We start from the raw sequence: 23,336 nt of genomic DNA, 5'->3' as shown, positions 1-23,336 counted from the left end.
GGGGTGTGCGGCCGGTGAGGGGGGCCGGGGGCCGGGCCGGCGGCTGCCGGCGGCCTGAGGGGAGGAGCGGGCCGGGCTCCGGGCGCGGGGAGTGGCGGAGGAGCCTGTGGAGCCGCGTCGCGAAACTCCTCACCCGCCCGCGCTGTTTTGCGTGGTTGCGGAGGGCGGAGCCGCTCGGCGCGGGGGCCGAGCGGGCGGGCGCGGAGGAGTCCCGCTCCGGCTGGTAACTTCTCCTCACGGCGGGGCCGCCGCCGCCGCCGCCGCCGCCTGGGCCCGCGCGATGGGGAGCGGCGCCGGCCGCCGGGGAAACGCGGCGGCGGGAGCCGGCGCCACCTGCACCGCGCCTCGCTGCTGAACCGAGCGCCGCGGAGGAGCCGCCCGCCTGGTGAGCAGCCAGCCCGGCGGCGGGCACCGCGCCCGGCCGGGCCCGGGGCCTGCGCTCCCCGCAGCTACCCCCCACCCCGGTCCCCCTCGGCCTCCTCCGCTCCCCGGCCCGCCGCCCGCCCCGCCGCGGCGCGGCCTCCCCCGGCGCCCGGGAAGTTTCGGGGCGCGTCCCCGCCCCGCCACGGGGCAGCGGGGCCGAGCGGGAGGGCGGCGGCGGCGGGGCCCCGGGCGGGAGCCGCGGCTGATCGCGCTGTGTTGTTGTGTTCCCTGCCCGGCTGGAGGCATCGCCCCCCGGCAGCTGTTCCCGCGGAGTTACGGAGCCGGAGGAGCAGAGTAATAGAATGACCTCTCCTGTGGACCCCAAGATTAAACAGGCTTTGCGAAAGAAACCATCGGAAAGGACCCCGGAGGTAAGGGAACCCCAGCTCCTTCCCCGCTGGGTCTTCGGCTTTATTTTTTTATTATTATTATTTTTCCTTTGCCTAAATCTGTGTTCCGACAGGCTTCCTGCTCGGTGTGGGGTGTTTGCTCATGACCAGACTGGCACTCGTAAACTTCTTGGTAGAGATTGGTTATTTATTCATTTCTCCTTTCTAAAGTTGGACCTCTCGAGACCAACAGTGTTTTAAACATCCAGTAGGGCGCCGGGTATAGGCATAAGGCACTTTATTAACTGCTTCGGGTAAGCTGGAGGAAGAAGAAGAAGAGATAGATCACTGAAAAGCACAATTTTGCATGCTTCAGCGATGCAAAACTTCTGGGAAGAGTTAGTGAGCTGAAAGGCTTTGCTTACCTGTATGGTGATGCAGATTTAAACAAAATCAAACTAATTATGCTCCACAGACTTCATAAAGGGATGTTTCTCCGGTGAGTGGGAGTGTAGAAATGTGCGAGGCTGGTTAGCTGCAATAAAACGCGTTTTCCAATTAACTGCCTGCTCCGTCCCTTCCCCACAAGCTAGTCTGTCATCAGCCATGTATTTTTGGGAATGGCAATGTCATGGAGTATTAATTCAGTAACGAAGTGTGTTTGATAGCCGTTTGCATTTCACTGAAAGGCTGATTGGAGTTTGTTTGCTCACCCCAGCTTTTTTTTTTTTTGTTTCCCTTACTACGATTTTTTTGTTGTTCTAATGTGCTTGAGAATCAGTGGTATGAAATGATACGCTCTTGAGTTTGTCCCTTTGAGACTGGGAAACATCTGTTCTCCCTTGATACTTCACGGAGAGCAGAATGTCCTGCCTGGTCTTCCTTATAAGTTAATTATCTAAAGGCTTCTCAGAGAGAGCTGCTGCAGAGACTGCTTCCGAGTACCTCCCAGCAGGGCACAGAACCCAGTTCCCCTTCGAGTTGGACTTGAGAGTGGAATACCTGTGTTCAGCCCAGCGTTTACTGACCTTAAGATACCTGAAACATTCCTCCTTGTGTCTCTCCTCCCTAAATTAACAATGAGGCAGTCTCTCGGGTCTTTCTATTTTCTTATTTTTATCACTCCCCTCTCACTTCAGACCTTTCTTTCTCCTCAGCTGGAGTCTTCAGTTAGGAAAATTCCTTTGCTAATGTGGTTTGCAGTGCTGGGCAGCTGGGTTCATCACACAAGTGTCATTCATGAGCTGGCATGCCGTGCTGGCTCGTCATGGGTTTGACTTTGGGGAACAGGTAATCTGGCCTGGCCCGAAACATCTGCCCGCTGCCGCTTCTTGCAATACCGACGTCTCGCAGCTGTGTAGGGCTTTTTGTTCCCTTTTTTTTTAAGGCATCCCCAATTTCCCTGCCTCCAGTAACTGTCACCTTATTTTGGCTAAAACTGCCTTAAAATAAATATTTCACTTAACCTTGTAATGTTAAATTGTCAGATATCGAGATTTCCAACTGCACTGGACTGTGCTTGTGAGTTCCTGTGGATCTATGTAGATTCCCATTGAGACCGACAGGGTTGTGTGCAGGTTTGAATTTGCCAAGGTATCTCAATTGGGGGGGAGACACCAAACCCTAATCTTTGTTAATCTAACTAATAGCACCTCTAAAATTATTAAAAAAAAAAAGAAAAAAGGCTTAATTCCCTTGTTAATCTGGCCCTTTTTTGGCAGGCATTTAGACAGTGCGCAGTGAGACTACTCGTGATTAAAGTTAAACACGTACTTAAAACTTGGCAGGATTGGGGCCTCTGTTCTTGTTGCCTGTTGCTGAGTGGATAATTACAGTCAAATCACTTTTGTTTTCTGGGGGTACTTTTGTTTATGTACATTTAGAAACTAACCTGATTTCAAGAAAAGCACTTCCCTACTCCAGTAGCACGGTGGACCTGGGGGTGCCCTCACTGGATCTGTGCTACCTGTGAAAAACTGAACCGTCACGGCGCGGCCGCGCTCTGCCAGATTTCCCAAGCATACGATCTGAGATGTGAAACAGAAGGATATAGATAAAGGGACTGGAGGAAACAATTGTAATTTCAATTCTCTTTTTAAAGTCGTACTAGGCACCCTGACTTGTCAGCTTTCTATCGGCAGCAAGACTTCGGTCAGGGGAGTCGAAACCTGCTTGGAGCAGCCGTTGGGGTCGGACCCCAGTTCTGGGTGTCCCTGCACAGGGTGTACCAGCTGGCGACTCCTGTCTTAAGGTATCCAGTTGTTCAGACAAAGTGTGGCTTCGTTTCTCCCCTCCTACTCTCCTAGGAAGGTATCATCAGCTCCTCCCACATGAAATCAGCTGCATGGGGCTGCCTGTGCACTTTGAGTGCCTTTTTATACAGGAACCGCACCCCCCCCAACCCCCCAAATTCCCCAAACCGTGGTTGGTATTTGATGGTGAGCCAAAGCTGTTTGACCACATGAGTTTCAGTTGCTTTCAGTCCTTTTCTGCCCCCCTCTCTGGTGCTGCAGTTTATGTGAGGAGTTTACCTGGGCATTACAAATTACAGGGTTGGGGCTGCGCTGATTAGTAGCGTGGTCTGGTGCTTCATAACTATCATCTGTACAGCTGTCTCTGGAAAAATACAGATAAATAATCCACAGGTGAAATCTTGCTTATGAGTGGTACGATTGATTATCCGTAGGATTTTGATTTTTAGGATGACTTCTTGACAAAAATGTTTCTGTTGGAAAGATCTAAGGAACTAAGCGGGGAGATATTACAATTTTTACTTGAGCAAGCCATGGAGATAATTCCCCAAAATAAGTAAATTATAAAAATATTTTAATTCTTGATGCTACAAATATTTTTGTTTGGAAAAATCTATGTTAGGGCAAGTTTTCAGTGTTGTGGTAACATTCCAATGTTTGCTAATTGTTAAAGTGTACAAGTTATGCATATTAGACATGTACACACTTGATTTTTTTTTTGGTGGTTGTTGCTCAGATATTTCATGTGTTATAATCTTTAATTTATTCGGCGGGGGAATTATTTTGATGAACTCTTGGAGATTGTAGCTAACGTCTAATTTATGTATACATTTTTATGTAATTGCTGTTCTGTTACTCCACTTAGAAACTTTCTTTCGTACTACCCAAGTCTGGGAAATCTTTTGAATTTTTTTTTTTCCTTCTATTTTCTTTCTTCCCTCTGCAGTCTGTGTGTCTCGGGCTCAGCCCGAAAGTGCAGAATTTGCGAGGGTTTTGTCAGATGTTAGTTTCGGTAACAGATTATCCCAACAAATCATCTTTTCTGTGCGCGCTGCCTTGTCAGATTGAGGAAACCTTTGCAGAAATTGGGCACTTAATTACTTTAAAACAAAAAATAATCCCAAAGCATACCCATGTGTAAACTGTAGGTTTTCATACACTGGTTTAGTATTTTAATATCTGCATTTGTCTTCCAGGGTTATGTTGGTGTCTGTGTGGTGTTTAATGTGTGAGTGTTCATACATGCAGATCGTCCAGTTCCTGCAGGTTGGGAATGTGGGATTTACGTACTTCCGTGCAGCGTTTTAGCTTTGTCTTGCTCATCATCCTGCCTGTTTCTTGTGTCACAGACGGGGATATTAAATTAGTAATTTGGGAATATTTTAATAGAAGGAAATAGTTTGTAGGAGGGAAAGACCAATGTTTATGCCACTGTGTATGCTTTCTCGTTAAAGGTTTAATTTTTTGAGGCCCAGAATTCCTTATCAGATCCATACAAAGGTGGTGATGTTAGTCTTTTGGGGAGTGGTTTAATGTCTACCCCAGATAAGGTCTTGGTGGCTGATAGGGCAGAATAGCAAATGATTACGCTCATTTTCTTTTTTTCCTTCTCCCCCACTGCCTACTGTGAGAGTGCTCTCTTCCATTTTTGATGGATCCTTTTCCCAACATAGTCTCCTTTTAATTCTTCATTACTTTGTTCTGGACAGTGTTACCTTTGCATGGTTCAGAAAGCTCTGCCTTTATTGGTCTTCGAAGAGTTAGAGTTTATTTTTATACTTTAAGCTCTTGTATTTTCCTAACTTCATCTTGTTTCAGTAATTCTTTGATTAATGTTAATTCAACTTTATTTGGCAACCCTAAGTCCTTCTTCTCTTCCTGTTCCCTTTTTATGAATACAGTAGAAAGAGAAAAAAACCTAATTTGCACAATTGTGTCATAACAGTGTCTGCTGTCTGGAGTGTGAGTGTGATGCTTCTTGATGGCTTATATATATAGATCTGCATGAATCCAAATCATGCACAAATAGTACATTGATGGGCATTATAAAATGGCTGTAATAAATAAAATAAATTATTGCTGACAGCATAACAAAGGCAGTCTTGTACTGTAGCACAGCTGAGCCAAACAGAGGAGAACATCTGCTTCTTGTTTCCAGAAATAACTGGTATTTTGAAGTGGGTTTTTTTTTCATGCTTTTAGTAATTTTCTGTAAACTCAGTAGGTGAAACAGGGGATTAGCCTTTGTTAAAATCCATTGTTTCGGTAGTTCGCAGTGAGCTTTTAGCAGCGGTAATGTAACAATGGTGTTGTTTTTGGACAGCCATTTAATGTAATCAGAATTGTAGAATCACTACAAAAACCTAGATGCTTGCAGTTATCTTGAAGCCGAAAGGATATTTGTATTAAATGAAGCTGTGGATGCTGGTTTGTATTTAATAAAAATTCCTTACTGTTAGTATGTTGGCCTCCAAAAGAGGGAGAGAGGAGTGATGGAAAACTGATCCCTGCCATAATTTTCTGCTACCTAACCTCTGTCTTACGTTTTCATTCCCATTTTTTTGTTGGCGATATATTCGTTTATAGCTGATGCTTCCTAAGACTTTGTCATGTGAGTAACAGTTCTGGAGCTCAAACTGACGCCGACCAGCAGTCACCGGGTGTAAAATACTCGAGATTGTTCTGTGCTTCAGTGTTGCTGCCAAAGGGCCTCCACAGACTGTGCACCAGAGGTGAGCTGACCGGTGCTACCTAACTCCTGTCCCTTCCGCTGCAGGGGTTCCGTCTTTGCACGTGACTGTGCTTGGAAGTTGGAAGAGACCTTTAAAGTTGATGTATTGGTTATCACTGAGTGATAACCAAAGTGGTCGTGGACACGTACTGACGTGCCTGCCACTTACTACTAATAAATTCCTGGCTGGATCGTTGTTCCTTATGCGATTGCCTTTCTGTACTCACATGGCAACAATTATCGTATACAGTTAGAAGAACATAAAACCTTATAATATAATTATGAATACTTTATAAACAGTCCGGTGAAGGAGACAGAGTTTTATTTTTGTTCTGTATAACTGAAAAATCAAATGCAGAAAGAAGCAGTTGTTTTATTAGCAAAAATGTTGAGTAACTGCAGCTTTAGAGAAAGGCTTGAGAGTGCATGCGCTCCGGTCCTGCGCGCTGCCTCGTTGACGCTGTACTCTATCAGCATCTTTCTAAGGCTAGGAAAGACCTAGAATTGTAAGGTTACCTTAAATATTAGCTTAGTCTCCTTAAATTGTGTTGTAAAGCCCTCTTTTTCCTCTTTTTATAGCCATCTAGCGAAATTAAAGTTTGGAACAGTAGTACCTGAGGAGTGGATGTCGTTCTGGTGGCTGACTGCTCTTGAGATTGATTGAGTCTTATTCACAAGCAGAATATAGTTTCTTTGTTAATGAAGCAGGTCCTGAAATTCTTTATTACTTTAATGAAACAGTAATAAACTTTCTGTCCTCCTCCTGTGCTTCCCTGCCACGTAGCTTTCAGATGAAGGTAAAACAAAACCACGTTTTTTTCCCCCAAGCTGCTCATTAGTGTATTTAAGCTCATGATAAATACAGCGTTGACAATCCTCCAGGATTGTCCGACAAGCCTCGGAGCTTTGGGAGAGCTGCGTCTCTTCAGCTGCCAGCTTGATGAGTTAGGGAGTTTTTAGTGCTTATATTTTCCCCTATTTTGTCCTGTAAGAGTGCTTTGGGTGCGTAGTTGTCTCTCATTATTCTGGTTCTTAGAGTGTAGTATCGTGAGTCTTTACCTCAATTAGACCTGTGGTTTTCCTGTAATAAAAAAAGCCAAGCATGCAAACTGCTGTACTACTTCACTAAAATGCTTCTTAATAATTCGTTTTCATAAACTCTGTATTTGCGCCTGGTTTTCTGAGATGATCAAGAATTATGTTCTTTGACGCCTCGATCACTTTGTAAAAAAAAATTCAAAGAGAGACCAATCGATGCATGTTTGCTGGTACTTGGATCGGTCTTACTGAGCATCCCTGGGAAACCAGTGCAGGTAAAATGTGGTGTCCCCCTCCCCGAGGGGGACGGGGTCAAATCTCTCTTGTGAATAATTAAAATGAACTTCCTTTTGCATAATTAATCTGTGGCCAATCGTAGGATCGACTTTAAATTCACAAGGCCTTACTTAAAATCAGTGATATTTGGTTATTTTCCTACAGTTGTTTCCATTGCCATGTGGTCACAGCTCCGCGCTTGTGCGCGCGGTCGGGTTGCCTGTTTCTTGGGCAGAAGTACTCGACAACCTGGTGCACGTTTCAGTACCCAGATAATTCAGATGATCGCTAGTTGGAACCTTAAGTGCAACACACTTTCTGAAGCTGAAATCAGTCCTAAATTAGTTGCACTTAAAAAAATAAAATCCATCTGTTGTTTCAAATGAACCAAAGTACAATATTGGAGCGTTTACCAGTTTTTAACCAAATGTTAATACATGTAAATATTCAGCTATAAGAGTGTCAATGTCTGTCTTAAGAGGGTGGTTTTTGATTGGTTTTTTTTTGACCAGCTTTGTGAGCTTGTTTCTGTTGTGCTTTCAGCAGCAAGGCTGAATGTGTTGCTCATATTAGTCTTTTGATTATTTATGTCTCAGAGACACAACGTTATGTTGAGCCTTGGACAAGGTACTGTGTTCACAGAGGAGGGCTTCTGGTTTGGCTGTTCTGCAGCTGTTGTCTGTCTGGAATACCTGCAAGGAAACTTTGCTAGTGGTTCGCAGAAATAAATAAATATTTTTTCCAGCTTTCTTAACAGTTAAGGCCTGTTGAGTTCAGTCAAATATAGATTCATGGTTCCAACCAAATAAAGCAGGCTTCAGGGCACTGTTTTAGCTCCAAGTACATATACTGGCTTTACTGAAGTGTCATTGGCAAATAGATTTTTTTTTTTCAAATGTAGAGTCTGTTTAACAAAGTTTCCTTGTTAAAAAAATTTAATATTAAACAAGTAGAGAAAATAGCATGAATGTCGCTGGACAGGTTTGGCTGTGTCCATATTAACCCGTGTCGTGGGTAAGGATGTTGAAGGCTGTCCTGGAAAGGAAAATTCAGGCAGGAGTGAAAGGAGTTAAAAACCTCAGATGGAAACAGGGAAACATTGTGGCCTTAAGGTGCCCTGAAGTAGGTGTATGAATTCTCCTGGTGAATTATTTTTGCAAGAACATTATGAACCAAAGCTGAAAAATGAAAACAAACAAAAAAAAGTCAAAACCAAATGCACAAAAAACCCCTCCCCCAAACCATTTTCTCTTTCGCCTTTCAGGTTGGCTGAAATACCAAAGAAAGTAAACTTGTAATAAAAACTCAGGGAAGTAAGTTAGACTGAACGTTTGTTATTTGTCACCTCAGGCAGTGCTGGTAGCCTGGGAAAACGCTTGCAGGTCTTCCCTCTGATGGCTGTGACTTTATGGTTTCTGATCTCCCTGGCAGCTGAGCTCCAGTCAAGGCTTCTTCGTTGCTTAAATAGACACCTGATGATTACGTCCTTACGGTGTGAAGTCATCAGCATTACTCCTGGAAGCGTCCCGGTGAGGGGCTTTGTGCGATGTGTTAAAACTGATTAAGCTCACACTGGTTTCTAAAGCATCTCATTCAAATACAGGTCTGCGAAGGGTGGTTGGGACCGTGCTGCTGCTGCTGCTTTCCCCGGCCTGGACAGAGCCTGGGGTTTTCGTCCGCAGTGGCCACGCGGACCTGCTTCTGACCTAAACATCTCTGTCCCTGCTGGCATGAATCTCGGCAGACTTTAACCTTCACCTGTCCTGATGCTGATCTTTGCCTCTTTGGCCTTGTAAGAGTGGAACCGTACAGATGTTGCTTCTGTGACAAGTGATGCTTTTTGTTTTTGTGTACAGAATTGGAAGGATTATTATAAATTAGCTGCCCTAGTGCTTTCCTCCGACCTGTTTTGCTCTGCTTAGGAGCCAGCCAGAACCAGCTGCGTGTGATGCTTAATTTTCTATTCCCAACTGCTGCTCTTGGGTCATGACTAATGCAAATTCCTTCGTGTAGTGTAAAGTCTGCTATACAGAGCATGGATGTATTAAAGAGGAGGTCAAATTACAGTGCGCTAATAACTCTGTGGACAATGGCTCATGTGTATTGGCATTGTTTGCAGAAAGTTCAGGGTTTGTGCTTAGTGAGTCACTAAGTTACACATGACAAGGTGAAAAGCCGTTCCACCATCCCTGTTTGTCTACTGGATGTAATTTCTAATTCTCATTCATGAAAATGAAGCGGTGAGTAGGAATGTGGTTCTGTGATGGGATGCAAGCGAGTGGGTATCTTCCAGCGTTGTCTTGGCCTTTTGAAACGTGTAGTGCTCCTATCTCAAAGTGCTGGTCCAGCTTACCTGGAGAAAAGGGCGTGCAGTTAGGTCTAGCTGAGACAGAGCTACAAGTCTGAGCCTCAGGGAGCTTGAGGAATGGTATTAATGAAGCTGGCGAGCACAGTTGCGTGCTGCCTCGTCCTGTGGCTTTGAGCACTTCTTCTGTCTAAAACCTGGTGGAACTGTTGAATCTGAACATCCTAATCAAGCGTAATGAACATATAGTGTCTCTCTTGTGTGTAGTTACACAAAAAAGTCAGAGGCTATTGCCTAATCTTACTTGCTCCTGCTTGTTGGGATTCGTTTGAAGGAAGTAGGGCCACGACAAAAGCGGTAACAAAACGTTTTGGCTTTTAATTGGCGTGTCAGTGTTGCTTGTGTTCTCTGCCTGCATGTGCGTATGTGTGAGTGTCCACTGCACACCTGATGTGTGTGGTTTTTAGGTATCTTTTCTGGAAGGTATGTACAAAATAAGGATTTTAAAGGAAATTATATTCTGACACACTCTTATATGTATGAATCTTGTATGGGAGGAAGGAGGATGATCGTGGTCTGCCCGTGTTGCTGGTTCTGCTGTGGAGCTCGCTAGAGCAGGGTGCTGGCGGGACCTCTGCCCCCAGGTCTGGGGCAGGAACCTCCCTGGGTCAGTGATGGCAGGCGGCGATGCGGTCACTCGCCTTCCCTCTGGAAGAGCTGTGCTCGCCTAAAAGTAATGCCCTTGAGTATTTTGTGCTTTCATGTGTCCAGAGTCTGGTATGTGTAGGAATAGCTTTGTCTGAACCCCTTGGTACCAGGTGTGGTTTGATCTCTTTGTATTGCTTTTTCCTTTGGTTTGGTTTTTAAGGTTCTGATTCTGTTACATACCAGTACAGAGAGATACTCTAGATCAGATTTCATTAGCATTGTGCCTGTTGGTTCAGTGCTGGTTGTTGGTTAAAGGAACTTGAGGATCTGGTATGGATATAGGTAAGAATATTCAAACAAACATCTCTGGAATATATTGAGTTCCTGGTCTTCCTGTGAAATTATTCTCAGAGCACAAAGTCATCTCTAAATCTCTCACTCTTTGCTCCTCTTCCCTTCACCTCTGTTCAGAAAGCGCAACCGGGAGGTTTGGTGTTGCACTCTGATCTCTGACAAGGGCTGATTGTATTTGGAGAAGGATTCTGGTGCTGCTGCCCACGAGGCACGGCGTGCGGACAGCTCACACCGCCGCGATCTGTCCAGGAGGAGCTCCCACGCCATGGCACGCCTCGGCAGGGGGTTCTGCAGGTCAGCGGGGGACCTCTTGTCTCAGGCTGGTCTTTCTGGTGGCCTCTGCTATGACTTGGGCAGTGGCAGCGCTGTCGTGTATCTGTCTCCGGATGCCTCGGTGTGCAGTCCCTCTCTATGTAGCAGCAAGCTTTCAGGGGGTATCAGGATGTCCTGAAAGGGATGCACATCCTCCCCATTCTTTTTATTTATTTTTTGTTCCAAGAAGCTGGCTTTAGAAGATGCACTCAGTGGTTCTAGGGGTTTCTGGCCTGATGATATAGTTGTCAACAGGGCTTTTGTATCTGGGAGGTTACTGTAAAACAGAAACTCGCTGTTTTCACTACGTGGCTCTCAGAGCATGCTAGAAGCTTACACAGATAGTATTTACAGATCTTTTTCAAGCTGTTGGCCAAAGTAACTGTAACTAAAGAACAGAGATCACAGCAGTTTGCTTCCTGATAAACTTCACAGTAAATGCAGGATTTAGGGCTCAACAGATGTGTTTTGCAGACTAGGTAATACGTTATTATTGATCAAATATTGTAAGGCCTCGTTCTCTAAACTGTGATAGGGTGGTGGTAGATTTAGCTTGTAGGAGGTTGAAAAATTACTCCTATTTTGTGAACATTGCTGTCATGGAAGACTCTTAATGCTGCAGAACAGCTGTGGAGATCTTGCATGCCGGTGAGCGTGCCGCAGGGGTCGTCAGCAAGCAGATAGTGGCTGCAGTGTCTCCTCATTTGTACTCTCGTCTGCTAAGGTCAAGCTGGTGACCAGGCGATTTAGTACCTCTAACTTTGCAGTATCAAGCTCTGTTTGGTTCTTTTCAGACCTCTGCTTCATATGAACCTTAAACCTTGTTAAAGGAGCAAATGAAGTTGGAGATCAGGGTGGCTGTTTCCCAGTGATCTTCCAGGCAGCGTGTGAAGTGTTGTTGCTTGAAGATTACTTTTCCCGTCCTTGCTTCCAATCACTCTTCCTGAAAAACTGGTTAATGGCAGCTGTGACAGCTCTGAGAGTGAAACCAGAAATTACGATGGAGTCCTGGAATTCTTTACTGGAACTTATTTCCTGCAGTATATACCTTTCCTCATGCAGTGGGGTCATGCAGAGTTTCATTTGCCGAGTGATGATTTAACTAAAAGTTTTCGCTGATTAATTAAATTCAAGTATGTAGTGTAACATTTTTTTAAAAAAACCTATTTTCTGTTTTACTGTCTGAATTTAAACAGTGAATTTCAGGGACTTTTTAGGTAGTAAGGGTGTGTTTTACAAAACTCTTAATCTGAGCTAAAAGGCAAGCCCAGTGCCTTGTTACTGACCTTACAATAAGAACTCCTTGGAGGTACTAGAATAGCGAAGAAGGGCGAGAAAGGGGTGTGGAAGGAGGTGGGAGAGAACTGCGAGCACACTTGGCATTCAGAAAAGTTGACAAATGGAAGAAAAATACATTTCTTTTCTGCTTTTGTTCTCCAAAACGGCAAAGGGTAGAGGGCAAGCAGTCAAGATACGTAGGTGTTAAATTCCTCACAGAAGCAGTATTAAAGCCCCAAAATACCATACAGAATAGAAGCAGTCATACAACATTTAATAATTTTTAAAAGAAAACATCTTAGTAGTATGCCAAAACTCACTTTGTTTAAGCTCTACGGAGGAGTTTTCTTGTAATGTTTGTCAAAAGCGATTCTTGCGCCACTTTGTGTAAGGAGAACTGGGTATCAGTTACAGCGCAGATAAGAATAAGAAAATAATACTCAGCCTTAACAAACTTGCGTGTATGGTGTTGGGGGAGAAATTGGGGCAAAAGTGCCCAGGTATTGCTCATTTGTGCCCAGGCCCGGCTTCTGAGGTGGGGAGGGAAGGAAGGAAGCCAGGTACCTTTAAGCAGTTGTCTGAGCATCCCGGACATGCTGCTGTTTCAAGCACAGATGACACGCTGGCGGTGTTTGCCCCATGGTTGTGCTTATACACCCATTGCAAGAGTGCAGAGAGCTGGCAGTCTTCAGGTGGAAATGAGTCTGCGGGCGTTAAAAGGTGGCTTGTGGTGGTCTTGCCCATGGCAAAGAAGCTGTGTGTCCATCCTGCGTAAACTTCCAGTTTGCAGGGTTTCTGCCCCCTCCCCCAAGCACGTGCAAAAATTAGTTTTCATTGAGAAGTGTATTGGAGAACAGGTCTATAAAGGATGCCCGGAGCTCTGATGTCCTTTCTTGTAAGAGGCCTGCTGTTGCCATAAAATAGTTTTTGCTCATGCTAATATTGCCAGAGAAGCTACTTCTAAAACTAGGAGATCTTGTTCCAATGACCTCAGGCTTAAAATATAGAGGATTTTCCTTTGTTCGATGAAACTGTGATACACCCTTCTTCCTCTTTTGATGATTTCAGTGCAGTATTTTGGAAATACCCTTTGTTCAGGGAAGCACGCGCAGATTATTTAGCATTCTGCATCTGGTTTCTCTAGGTTCCTTAGCTCTGCTAATTATTGGTTATCTTTTAGTTTGCTGAGGGAGTCTAGCAAATTCTTGCCGAATAGAACAGAAATAACTGCCTTAAGGGATTCTTTCTTTGTAATCTTTTTGTGCCTGATTAAAGCAAAGACATTTAAGCCCTCCGTCCCCCATAGACTGATTAAAAATGAGCCTCAAATGTTGGCCCTCTTGGTCTGGAGGGAAAGAATTCTTGTGGTATGGTGTTATGTTGTACTTGCCTGCAACCAACCCAGTTTGGCCTTTTGGCCAAATACGAATTCCTACAAAGGGTTCCAGAGCTGTTGTAATGTTTTTCACCTTGACAATTTGCATTTGAAAGAGTTGGAGAGTGAGGTCTGCCTTTGTAAACCGTGTTGTGGATTGAGCATTAAAAGGTAATGGGATAGCTTCTGCTGTTGAAGGGTGATTCTGGGAGGTGTTTTTATGCTCTTGTCCCGAAGGGTCGTGCTTGCCAATGGCCACTAGATGTTGTGGGTTATGTGGGGAGGACATTCTACTTAAAGCTGATTTACTTCACCCTGTGTTCTCAGGGTTCTGTGTAACACCCAGCTTACAGTAGGCTGCGTTGGTTTGGCTAAGTAGAAGTGGTCTTTCCAACTGTTGCAGAAGGAGTTTCTGTTCCTGTTTCCCATTTGAAGTAGGAAGGAAACTGGCAGTCCTGTGTTGGACTGCTGACCTCCTGTCAAATACATTTGTCGCTTCCATTTGTGTGAGGTGGTAATGCTTTCTCCAGCAAACTCTCCCATAGATGCTGTTGTTTGTGACTTAGAAGATGCTTGGTGGAGTCTTCAAAATGTGCCGGTACCCCCTAACTGATGGGCAGTCTTAGTACAGAAGTTAAGGGGCATAATCTGGCTGGTGTGACTGTTAGGAAAGATCTCTTCGCTTGCGTGTCTGTGCTAGCCTCCCATGTCAGCCTGACTCCTGTGCCGTTGGGTGGAGCTGACAGCTCAAGAAAGGAGCTGTGCTTTGTTTTGTTCCCCACCTGTACACATTAGCTAAAAGAAGGGGATTATGGAGTATAGCAGACCTATAGTTAGTTAGCAGATGCTGCGTAACCAGTCAGAGTTGATCACAGCCATGTTTTTAAGAAAATCTGAGAATTTCCATTGTGCTTAGTTTAGGTCTCTCAAATCCAGTAAATCTGGCTACGTAGTATTTGGGAGGTCATGGAGTTTAGTGTTTAATATTGCAAACAGTAATGTTGCTTTGGTTTTTCCCAAGGTCCAATCGAACATTTATTTCAAGTATTTTTATCTGAAATACTCAAATAGCGCTCATAGGCTTGAATGCTGATGCAATAAAGTGAGAAGCTTTAGCTAACAGGTCTTCCCGTCCTGATACTCGTACAGGATGCACCTAGTGAGGACTGCAATGGACTAGCTGCTTGAATGAGAGGCTAATACACTCTAATTGCACCGCTTTTCAAGAAAACATACGGCGGAGGTGTCTTAATTCTCACAGTTATTGTGTAAAATGTCTGAATTGCAATACCGGATCCTTCGGTTTCTCCTGGGGGGGGGGCGGGCTGGGACGTGGAGTGAACGTCCTCCATGTCTGTAGTCACGTGCATGACTGACCAGAGATCGTGGTGGTGTAATCGTTGATTGCGGCATTCTGCTGCTGTGTCCAGACTCTGCCTTTCATCATCCTGTACGAATCTTCTCCTTTACTGGGAGCTGACGAGTCAAAAGTCTGAGTCTTGAATTAATGCTTGGCATTGCTGCTTATAAACCTGAGTTTGATACTCAGATTAAGTTTAGTATTTGTTTTGGGTTGTTTTTTTTCAGTCTTTAATGAATAATTGTAGTCTGGTTCTCTGAATGCAGAAGTCCTCTTTTTAGATGAAACACTGATTTGTTTAAAAGCGGGTTTATTATAACTCCAGAGAGGCTGTGGTTGAATGACACTGGAAGAGCGAGCTGTTGGAGGAGTCTGGTGTGCAGCATTACAAGTTAGTGTTGACCATGGTTTTACAGGAATGAGAAAGTTGAGATTGGCTTGTTTTGGGTTTGTATTCAAAGGTAATTGTAGCTTCAGAAGCTTTTGGTCTCCCTTAAAGATGGAATGGCTGGTTGGAGGAGAAGAGGTTTCCATGTTATCTCGCAGACTACAACCCAACCGAAGTAGCCCGTCTCATGTGTAATCAATTAGTGCCCGTTTGATTTAGTATGGAGGTGGAGAAGGCAGTGCCTCTGCACCGTGCCTGTAGTTCTGGGCACGTTAGTCATGGAGTTTGTTGTGCTTTGGGAAGCTGGGTGCCTGGTGGGTAGGCTGCAGGATTGGGAGCTAGAAATTCCTGAGTAACACTATTATCTCGTGGCTGATTCAGTCCCTGACAGAACACTTGTTTGTTGTTTCTCCTAATGTTGAAGCTGTTAATTTTCTTAATTACAATTATTTCCTTTGTAACATTATGCATCAATGATCACTTGTAATTACTAGGGAAGTACACAGGTATCTGTACCTCTGATATTTACGTTGATCTGATTTCCAACTTGAAATCTGTTAGATATATGAATATGTATACAGAGGCTGTAACTCCTCAGTCTGGATCCGTAAGCTTCTTTATGGTTTATGGCACAGGTTTTGTTGAGAAATACTAAAGTTGATTTTTAAAGCGGTGGCAGAGCGTCAGTTTTTACAGTTATGCTGTGGTGGTTTGCATTCAAATATAGCAGTAGGGTAAGTCTGGCTCATTTTTTTACTGTAAGTGAAAGTACTAAGAGCTACTGATTACACTTCTCTGGTGAGGGGTATAGGTGTGTTTGCCAATATATGGATACACACGTACACAGGCACATTAGCAGTCCTCTGCACGTGAGAGGATATTGTAGTAGTTGTGGCAGTAGTAGAATTTAATTGTGGGAATCTGCCTTGAGCTAACTTACAACTTCTCCAGGGATACAGCCTACATTAATGACAGCAACTTTCCTGGATTGCTCTGTTTGGTAGTGCTTGGGTACCCTAATACCAGGCTGCAGGAGGAATTACTGGTAACCGTATTACTATTGTGTCCTCGTCGGGAATTCCTTTGTAGTCTGTAACTGCATTATTATGGGAATAAAATAGCTGGAGCTTTCTTATTTCCTCCAGTGGTTTTACTGAAAAAGGTTGTAGGAGAGCTTTACTTCTGTGTGATATTTTGTGCTCCAATTAGAAAAAACAGGAGAATGAAAATATTATAATGTACTGGTGCATCGTCATCAATGTTGAATCAAGACAGAATATTTTAGTTGGAAGCAGCGTGGTGACTGTAATATTTTACTGATGCAGCAATATGTTTTGAGAGAGTTTGTAGAGCTGTATTCGTCTCCATTACCTAGCTACTGAGTGGGTGACTTAAGTTACAACATTGATAAGAGACCTCATTTTGCCCTCACTGTTATTTATTAAGCAGGACTTAATTTCCTGACAGGCATGACCTTTGCTTGCTTGGATTCACAAAGAAATATGAAATTGTATACTGCAAAATCATAAATGTGCCATTATAAAAATAACAATATTCTTATCCATTTGTGTAAAAATCTGACTATTAATACAGTGGAAACAAATGGCAGTAAAGTGTTCTGCCTGTTAGTCTTTCTCTGCTTGAGATACCTGTTGAAAAGGAGCTGTAGTTATGGGACCTTGGTGGTAACGTTTGCTGGCTGCAAAGTAACATTGGGCAAAGCAAGATGAAAATGAGCGAGGAAAATCCTTATGATGTAGTGTGTGTGTGTGTGTGTGTGTTAAAAGAAAGCAGTGGCGGCTTAGTGCTTTGAGACGGGAAGCAGGCAGCAATGGCTTTCAGAATAGCACACCTTCCTGCCTTTGTATTATTAGCTGTCTGTCTGCCTGCTTATCTGTCTACCTGTTTCATCGTCGTACACAGCTTGTTCTTCCTTGCCGTGTCGGTGGGATGAGTTTGCGTTTGGGTAGGCAGCGTTGCCTCTGTGCCTTCCTGCAGCGCCTCTCCTGGAGCTGATCTAGAATAGGGGCTCGGTTAGAGTTAACGGGGTTATGTTTTGGTAAAAGTACTTTGCATCTCCATTAGTAGTGTGGAGCTCTAGTCTAAGGGAGAGGAAAGAGAACAAAAACTACAGCATTCCCTGCGATAAAAGGAAAGTCATAAATAGGTAACGAACTCGGACATTCAACAGGACTAAGATGTATACAGACATACTCCAGGTTGTCATTACTGATAAGCACAGAATTGACCTTTGGATTTCATCCTCCACCTCCTTCCTCCTCATCCCTGGGTTTCTGCACCAAATTCCTTATTAGATAAGAATCTACCTTTTTTTTCTTAACGTTGCAGTGTTCTGAACTTTCCTACCACTGTTCCTTTTTCTTTTCTTTTCTTTCCTTAAAAGGGAATTTCAGGTGTCGGTACTTTCTTGCCTGCCTCTCTTATAGAGCAGGGAGTTTCTTTGAGAATCTGGCAAGCTGGCGTTTTTGGATTTATGACAAAAAAGATTTAACTGAAATATTGCTATTTGATGGATGCTTGCCCTCTGGAAGGGTGATTGTTAATCTCGACAAGTAGTCAGCTGCTCAACTAGAAAAGTGTTAATTGGACTGGAAACCTGAAATTGCTTGTTTTGCTTGTTGATTTTGGGTGACTGCTCAAGAGCCTGCGTAAGGAGGCTGGTTTACGGTCTTTGATTTCTTATTAACAAATGTTTGGTATAAAATCCAGCTCTTTGATAGATGTAAGCGTTGAGATTAATTTTGGCTACTCTGAGCTTTCCATCCTGTTGCACTCTAAGAGCCCAGCGTTTTCAAGGCAGCTTGCTTTTGGTTTTCTATTATCAGCATATAAGTCTGAAAGGTATTTTAAAACTAAGTAATGAGCGTCTGGGAACTTTATGGTAATGTTTTACTTGAAGATACTTTTTCATAGCTGTACTTTTGTTCTGAACTGTGCTTCAGACATTCAAAACTCTCCATAAGTTGCTCACTTTGAAGCAATGACATTTGATGTTCCCATCTCTTTAGTTCAGGGCCCTTAGTATTTCACTCTGCAAAATCAGCATTTCCAAAATAAGTTTTTTTTCTCTGGCGAAGTCAGGGTTCCAGAAACGCTGACTCAGTGTGATGAGACAGCAGTAAAAATAATAGTGAAAAATTTCCCCTCCCTCATTCCTTTAAATGTTTTTCTTTCTACCAAAGCCTTATATCAACGTGGTCCAGGGTTCTTAGGTGGAAGGTGTTTATCTGTATTGGGTGTGGGGAGCTATTGATGAGTAGAGAAACTTTTTATTTTATGTAGAAATGCTTTGCTTTTTTTTTAATTTCAGAAGTATTCTGTTGAATGGAGGTACTTTCACTCCATAAATAAACTGTAATAGTGGTTCTAGGGCCTCTGTTCTTAAGCAAAATCCGGCTTTTTCAAATTTTATTGAGGATACTTTTATTGCTAGGAATGGAATGTAATATTTTAAGTCGTGCCTGTAGCCCTGTGTGCACGTTATAAGGAAATAATATGTACGGAAATTGTATTAGCTTCATTGAGAGACTTGCTACTTCTGCAGGGGGAAAAAAAAAAGGATAAAAATCAAAGTGTGCAAATGTTACTTCTGACAGCCTGCAAAACCAAAACGCAGATTTTAGCTGTCTGTTTGTGGGTATACTGTTATTAACTGATGGTGTAAATCGTAATTGATTCCTGGATTTACAAAAGAGTGAAATGAAGTCCCCCTTAATGTCTTTTCTCCTGTATAAAGACACTATAATAACGAGACTGACATTTCTTAATTTGGAAAAACTGGTATCTGTCGTCCGTATGGGTAAACGTAAAGTTAGAGTTTAGGCAGGAGTCTTGTCATGGTCATAGTACGGTCCCCAGCTGCCTGATGGCCCTGTGCACCAGGGGGTCGTGGACGTATGAAAGACTAGAGTTCTAACAAATTAAGCTCTTGGTCATTTGAAGCTGTTCAGTGGATCAAGTGTAGCAATCCTGTGTTATAAAATCATAATAAATGACTTTAGCAAGGTCCTAGGAACACCCAGCATGGCTCAAAATGCCTGTAGTGAGTAGACTGGTAATTGAGGCCAGAAAACAGTCACCTGTTACCATGGATGGGGAACTTCTTTATGGAATATATGGTATTTTTTCTGAATAATAGAATACGGCTCTGAAGCAGCTGAACCAGTTTATTTTATACAAATGTTACTTGGTGCAGTCTCAGGCAGTGATTTAAGGTCATGCGGGAGTTTGCAGCTAGTGTGTTTTATGAGGAGGGCTTTTAATTGGGCTTTTTGCATTGGTGGCATTTCTCACACGGCACGGTGATGCTTCATTCCTTACGAGTACTACTTTAACAAAATATCTGGCAGAGAATGACATGGTTTAAGTTTTTTGAGAACATTTTCATTCATCTGACTAATCCATCCATTCTCCTCCCTAATAGTGCCTCAGTGCTTGTATGTTGATCTTTTCTTTTCTTTTTTTTTTTTAATTTTAAATGGCCCCCAGCTAAATAGGAGGACGTTTGAAAGGGAATCATTACTCTAAGTGATGAGTCCTGAGCTGATGTTCTTTTGAGCCGCTTGAACTTGAAGTCAAATGTTTATGCCACTGAACGGAGAGTGTAAATTATTAAGGTGGAGGAGTTGCTTTCTGGTTCATCTCGTCAGCTTCCTTTTAGTCAAGGGACTGTGTTCTCTGCTACGCACATTTAAACGTCGTCGACTGCTCGTCCCGCAAACTTCAGGTGTGCATCCATCTGGTCGGGGTGCGTAGGTTGGGCTCCTTGAACCAGCATTGCTGAGGCTGGTGAATTTGCTGTATGGATAGCTGAATATGCGCAGCGTGGATCAGAGAGCTGAAGCATGTTTCTGTATTTTTATTTCTGGTATTACGTTATCAGGAAAGAATTTGGGAGTACTATTTTTACAATTGGCCTTAAACAGGGCATAAAGGAACCAGCGTGGATTCCAGCCTTCGATGAAGTAACAGGAAGGGAAGCAATGAAAACTAAACGGTGCTGAGTAACATTTCCTCTCTTCAGCTACACCCTCCTAAGGGTGACAAAGTCTTCATCGAGCCTGACAGGATTCCTAATAAAAGATGCATTCAATCTGTATTAGGAGCCTGCTGAATCACCGTGAAGCAAGTAAATGGCAGCGGGCTGGAGGAAAGCTGCCTATTTACAGCTTACACAACCTGCTTTCCGTGCTCCAAGAACTACTGTTTGCTGTACTGAAATCTAGGTACTTGAAATAACAAATTTAATACAGAGAAATTCAGCCACTGTTCAAGAGCGTGTTAAAATCTTTGTCCTGATACCAAGTGAGTGCTTGATTTTGCTGAAGTTTGTTTCCAGCCTTGTTTCCTGCTTGGTGCTTTCTGGTCAGAGGACTGAAGAGAAGGAAGCAGCTCTCTGTAACAAATAAACAGGGAGGCTGCGACAGCTTTCAACCACGCAGGGTCCTTCCCTGGAAGATTTTGCACCTGATGGTTGGTCTTTCTGAACGTCAGTGGAGCTTGGGAAGCTGTAACCATATGGCTTAACTGTTGCTTCAAAGGCAGAAATGTGTGTCTGTTTCTTCTCAAGTATATTATCTGTAATACAGCTGAATCTGTAACAGATCTTTAGAAGATATTAGCAGTTTTGTTAGCTCTGAAGCACATAAAATACGCATCCTGGCAGCTGTCTTCTCTTACCTTGGAAAAAGCATGAATGCAGAATCCCGTCGGCTATCCTGCGTGCTTCCGTAAGAAGCCGGTTCTTGTGTGCGAACCAGGGAATCCTGGGTGGCTTGGCAGCCCACGTGGGTTGGGTGTGGGGAGCCTCGAGTGAGCCAAGCGTATGTTCTTGCAGCAGGAATTTAATGTGTTTGGGGTGGAATTGAGAGACAGGTTTTGCGCAGCTCCTTGGGACAGGTTTGCATGTGAGAGCAATCTGTCTGGAACTTGCTGACACAGCTGTTTCTTATGAGCGTCTTTGAAGTGCTGGTACCGCTGTGCAAGTTTCTGTTCTTTTCTCGTTCCCTGTGCAAAGCCCTGGACTGCCAGTGTAATACCTGCTAGTCTGTGTTCTTTGAGACCCCTCACTTACTGTTCAGTGTGGATCTATGGGCATTTATGAAGTCCAAGCCCATCGAGATCCTGGAGCTGGAAGGAGTCTACTGGACTGAGTCCCAGCGCCACTGCAGCTCTTTGAGATTTATCAGAATTTGCAACGATGAGGTTATTTCAGAACAATTTACCCTTTTCCTTAGAAATAGGAGAGATTTCCTGCTTAGTGTCCTAAAATAATCCTGTGTTGCTCGAACACCTGGCTGGAGTCATGTCAAATAAAGCATTAGGTCTTCATTTTGTGTTTACCAAGAGCAAAGTTGCTCTTGATGCAATCATTTAATCCACATTCCAGAGCATCACACTGTTTTTTTCCCCGCTTTTAACACTGCTGGGGAATTTGTCTTGGACCTTATTGCAGCTTTACATGTGAATTACAGCTGTACTGGCTGGATTTGCTGTTGTTGGTTGGAAAACTTTGTGTTCAGAACTCCATACTCGAGACCCCCGTTGTTCTGTTGAATCCTTAATTCCAAGCTTTGTAAAGTAGCTTCCTGGATTAAAGGCAAAAAGATGGGTAGAGAAAAGAGTGAAGCAGGAGGAAATGAAAGAAACTCAGAAGCTTTGCTTATCAGCTCAGGTGACAGAGAGGCAGGGATAAACCCCATCTTGATGGTGGAAATTGTTGAAAGTTAACTCAAACTTCAAAGGTGGCTCCGTAAATCACTTTAGCCTTAGGACACTAGTAATCTGTGCTTCCACAAGTTACCTGGATTAACACAAGGGTATGCAGGCTGTTGTTTTGCTCGGCGTGCTGCTGAAGGAGAGGTGGCCGTAGGGGAGAGGATCGCTTCTGGCAGCGCTTGCCGCTTCCATGCTGCTGTGCTCCTTTGGAAGCATCCAGGTCTTGGTCGTGTTTTAAAAAAGGTGCTGACAATGAAACTAAGGATGATCACTACTTCCTCAGCAGTTTTGAGGTTTGATTATATTCTCATGGTGAACTGTTTGGCTGGCTTTATTTCTTTATTTTTAGAAATTACATCTTAGGAACTCGGAGATTTAATGTTTCACCATCCTTGTAAAAACAAGTAGCAAATTACTTCCAAGTAAAAGTGTTTTGGGGTAAATGGGTGATGGTGGTAGTTACCTGGTTTGCTTTCATGTGATGAGTTTTCAGTTGATGCTACTGGTGCTTCTTTTGTTTCCCCTTATTCTACAATTGTGGCATCTTGTGGTAACTACCTGAGCTAGCATCTGGCAGGGAAAATGAGAATTGGGCTAGTTATTGAAGCGGCTCACTTCATAGTGCATTGGGTTGAGGATGTTCTTATAAAAGAAAGCTGATTTATATAACATTGTTATTAAAATCTCCATATTTTAATGCTGCCTTTAGCATCTGGTTAAGATTTTTGTTGGAAGGTGTGTCAGGGGTGATAAAAGCTGCTGCTGAATGGAGCTGAGGGCTGCCGGTGGACCGGTGCTGCTGCGGCTCCCTTGCGGCTGGGTTGGCGATAACGGTGCCATCCGCAGAGCAATCCCTTGATTTCTGCCCTTCTGCTTAAACGCATGCCTCAGTATACAGCATGTTATTCCATGGGAAGAATATGAAGAAACAGATATGTCCTCTCCTTTTTAAGCAGAGGTGGCAGCTGAGAAGACTTCTGCTTGTGAACTTGGTGCTGTGAGAGCTGGAGGCTAAGAAAATAAGCCATCCCGGGCAGCTTTGTGCAGGATCACCGTAGTCAGTGTTCGTGTTTTGGCTCTCTGTAGTTTAGAAAACCTGCTTCCTAGCATGATTAACAACTCCTGCCTGCTTCCCTCCGCTCTTTGCCCGGTTCCCCTCCTTCCCTTGGCTCACTAGAGCTGTGTTTTTTGCTAGTTGGATAGAAAATGTGAGTTAATTTCTTCTAGGCAAAGTAGTTCTTCATCTAAGATTGAAAAATATGTGTGGCTGTACTGTTTGAAGGTAGATACTGTGCTGTAATGTCAGCTATTATAATCAGCTGATGAAAAGCTTTGAAGATAAACATTACAAAATAAAATAATTTTGGCCTTGCCCCCTAGTTTAGAGCACATGGAGAAATTGTTTTTCACCAATAATCGTGTTTCAGTTGGGTTTTGGCAGGAAGAAGTATGTAAAGGGGTTTTAGGGAAGGTTATGGAAAAGGTCTGTAACTTTTGAGCAAATACTTAGTGTACCGCTGTTGTAGCGC

The 23,336-nt window shown here is 43.6% G+C and overlaps 1 protein-coding gene across 7 annotated transcripts in view; it reads left to right on the top strand.

Moving 5' to 3' along the window:
- The first annotated feature begins 179 nt into the window (after positions 1-179).
- RAPGEF6 (Rap guanine nucleotide exchange factor 6) overlaps positions 180-23,336 on the top strand; it is a 134,944-nt gene continuing 111,787 nt past the window's right edge. For all 7 annotated transcript variants that reach the window (XM_075102940.1, XM_075102937.1, XM_075102938.1 and 4 more), the window contains exons 1-2: positions 180-385; positions 666-794. In XM_075102940.1, coding sequence (XP_074959041.1) covers positions 726-794 — 69 coding nt within the window. In that variant the 5' untranslated portion in view covers positions 180-385; positions 666-725. The remainder of the gene's footprint in view (positions 386-665; positions 795-23,336) is intronic.

Source organism: Phalacrocorax aristotelis, chromosome 8 (assembly GCF_949628215.1).
Source record: "Phalacrocorax aristotelis chromosome 8, bGulAri2.1, whole genome shotgun sequence".
Lineage (NCBI taxonomy): Eukaryota > Metazoa > Chordata > Aves > Suliformes > Phalacrocoracidae > Phalacrocorax > Phalacrocorax aristotelis.
The sequence above is the reverse complement of the archived record's forward strand: the minus strand, read 5'-3'. Positions and strand labels throughout refer to the sequence as shown.